This window comes from Lactuca virosa, chromosome 9 (genome assembly GCF_052849685.1).
Source record: "Lactuca virosa cultivar CGN04683 chromosome 9, Lactuca_virosa_CGN04683_v6, whole genome shotgun sequence".
In the NCBI taxonomy this organism is placed as follows: domain Eukaryota; kingdom Viridiplantae; phylum Streptophyta; class Magnoliopsida; order Asterales; family Asteraceae; genus Lactuca; species Lactuca virosa.
The window spans coordinates 283002013-283005468 of record NC_136434.1 but is presented as its reverse complement, the minus strand read 5'-3'; the positions used below and the strand labels follow the sequence as shown (position 1 = coordinate 283005468).

At 30.9% G+C, this 3456-nt stretch overlaps 1 protein-coding gene across 1 annotated transcript; it reads right to left on the bottom strand.

The window, feature by feature from the left end:
• Nucleotides 1-2322: 2322 nt before the first annotated feature.
• LOC145140595 (cyclin-dependent protein kinase inhibitor SMR3-like) lies at nucleotides 2323-2697 on the bottom strand. The gene has a single exon (XM_079074032.1). The coding sequence runs from the start codon at nucleotides 2695-2697 to the stop codon at nucleotides 2323-2325; it is 375 nt and encodes a 124-aa protein (XP_078930158.1).
• Between the last annotated feature and the right edge of the window lie 759 nt (nucleotides 2698-3456).

The following is a 3456-nucleotide window of genomic DNA, read 5'->3' as shown; positions in this document are numbered from 1 at the left end:
CTCGCATTTTCGCAAGATATATACATTTTCGCATGAACCTATATATATATATATATATATATATATATATATATATATATACACACACACACACACATACATATAAAATAAGTTGTTAAAAGAAAAAAGAAAAAAGAAAGAAATGGTAATTTGGTCTTTTTGTATGGAGCAAGGACCTGCAGTGCAATATTCACAAACATAGGGATGTAACCTGTCAAATTATAAACTTAGGGACCAAAACTGCAAATTCGATCAAACCATAAGGACCATTTTTTTATAATTTACTCTATAATCTTTGGCAAAATAGATATATCAAAATCATATGAAATTCTTACTTTATATAGGTTTGACAATTAGGTTGGGTTTGGGTTGACGGGTTAGAATATATTGACCTAACACAACCCATGTAATATATCGGTCGGTGAGTTGGCGGGTCGGAAACATCAATCCAATCCGACCAACATAACTCGTTTAAGTACATGGGTTATACACGTTTCTAAATTTATTAATAATCAGTATTTTATATTGACTAGAATGAAATGAACAACCAAATACACGCCTCTCATGTTTAAAACTCTGGATCGAGAATTAGATTTGGGGTTAGGAGTGTTAAGACTTAGTCACTTAGGGCATGCCTATATTCCATTAATTCATAAAACAAAATTAAAATTTTTGTAAATAGAATATATATAGTTGTGTTGACGGGTTGACCAGCGAATCCAAACAAGTAACCCAATCCAGCCCATGAAAAAAAGGGATTGACGGATTGACGGGACACATATTTTTCACCAATGAAATCGATAAAGGCTGATATATATAACAAAATTAACGAAATGAGTGATTAATGTTTAAGTGATAGTTTAGTATCATATATTTAAAAAAAGTTAAAAAGAATCGATGACGATACAGTTATAAATATATTTCCAGATACAATTATAAATATATTTTCGGATGTAAAACCTCGTAAGGCTTGATCATAAGAACTTTATTACAACATTGAAGTTATATTTAAATATTTTAATTTCTTTTTCATTTACCTAAGAAACGACTGGATCTCATCATTAACAAAGCAACTCTCAAACAATAAAGTTAAATACAAATCACATTCAAATCTCCTACAAAATATTCTTAAATGAGTTACTATTCATCTGTCACATTTTGGTAATTTTATAGCGTAGTTATATAATGTGAAAATAAAAAGCAACACTTTTTTTATAAAAACAATAAAGATTCTATCCGGTTATCAAAAAGAGTAATAATTAAAGCACACTTGTATTTTGCCACCAAATAAACGTGCTTCTCACCAAAACAACACCTACCTTCAAAGACACTCCGATCACATAAATCGAATTTTAATAAACTACAAACGAAATCTGATTACCTAATTCACCAAATGTTTGTGTAAGATAAATCTTATTTTATAATTAATCATTTTTATATAAACACAATTATAATTGTCATTATCTTTGATCTAATAAAATACAAAACAAAACAGAAAGCTAAAAAGTACCTTAAATTTCATATTTATAAGTTAATTATTCTGACTTGTATGACATATAGACAATTTAAAGATGTTATAACTTATAGTTATAAACCAATGGAATTCAACAAATAAATAAACAAGATTTTTTATACATTTTGAGATTAATAAAGAGTTTTTTGGGTATTTTATTAAGTACCTTTAAAATCAATTGTTTGAGTCACAAGCTAAGATGTTATTAAATCAATTTAATTCCCTTTTTCTGCAAAGATGTTATTTTACTTCTCCATACATTTCTTACAAAAACTCAATCCAAATGGAAAGAAGATAAAAGGAGGTGGAAATGATTTGGAAGAAAATCCAAAATAGAAGCTCTGAAATCCAATTATTTGTCAAAGAATAACAGAAGTATAATTGTACCTTACAACATACAACAAATCAAGCAGGACATTCAGATTTGTTTGGATTGAATTAATTAAAAACAAGGAGAGATAATGAGATATGTACATCAATAATTTGCAGACAAATAAGGCAAATTGATGAACATGATCAAAAAGAATTCCGAAAGCAATTTTAATAGTATTTTCTAGACAAATTCAAACACCAGTGTAAACCTATAATTCAGATCTGAATTGTCTGATTCGCGATTCAGATTTCAATATGATCAAACCAGATTAAACCGATGATTTAATCGGCAGATCACGAAAAACAGAGATGTATAAGAAGAAAAAAAAAAAAAAAACTTACGTACATATTTATATATATAAGAATGAGTTCGATCGTGATTCATGAATTCTTCCTCCACTCGAATTGGAATCAAATATCGTGAATCGTGAAAATCTTTACAGACGACTACACCTTCTCTTCTTCGTGCTCGATTTTTGATTGATGATTTCGTAGCTTGACCTAAAAAACGATTCAATCTCGTCTCTCGCAACGCTCTCGAAGAAATCAAACTCCGATAATCTTCTCCTACACGACGGAGCAGACGGCCTCTGTTTTTTAGGCGGCGGAGGACAGGTGTTGAGTTGAGGAATTCTATGCTGTATCGTCGTCGGCGTTCGACACTCCTCCACCTCTTGATCCTCTAATTGAATCGCGCATGATTCCTCGGATGTTGAATCCATCAGCGGTGGAGATGCCGGAAGCTTGATTTTCAACGATGCCGGAAGCTTGATTGCAGGGAGATCTTGGCGTAACTGCAGATCTGTAGACATGATGTGGTGGTGGTCACGGTGGTTGTAGGTGATAACTCGGTGGGTGGATGTGGAATTTTGCTTGAGAAGGAAGAGAAACAGATGTGGAGACACCTGCGTTGTGCTCTCTTTATATGTAAGTTTCTAGAGATAGAGAGAGAAAATCTACCTTTTCAGAGGTGAAACTGTTAAAACCAGATACACAACGCTGTAGAAGCTTGTACTTTGTGCTTTAATGTTTGTAAGTTAATTCGTTGAAAAAAGAATTATTAATTTAATGCAGAAAACAGGTAGTTTCCTGGTTTGGACAAGAATATAATAAAGGAGTAGACTTCTTGTGACATAAGCCCCCTCTATTTATTTATGTTTTTTACGTTAAGCCCCTCAATAAATTAATGATAATATCCTTTTTGTGGAAAAGATTTTCATTATTTAAACAGAAATTAGTCATGTTTATTTTTACCCCCTTTTGCATTAACAAATAATATTGAGTTTTGATTAATTTTGGGTTAAATCAAGTATGTCAATTAATGTTACCAATGGCTTACTCCAATTTAATACAATACCTTAATTTAAATATATTTTGCTAATTACATCTCCATAATGAGGTTACTATATAATTGAATATGTATCTTTATTACATGCTCAATTATGTGAAATAGACCCATTAGGGTGTATAAAAAGTGAAGCGAGCTAAAGCCTAAAAGACTATAACTGAAATCAAATTATTTTGAAAAGCCGATGGTCACATACTTTATTTTTATTAAAACAAGACTTTTA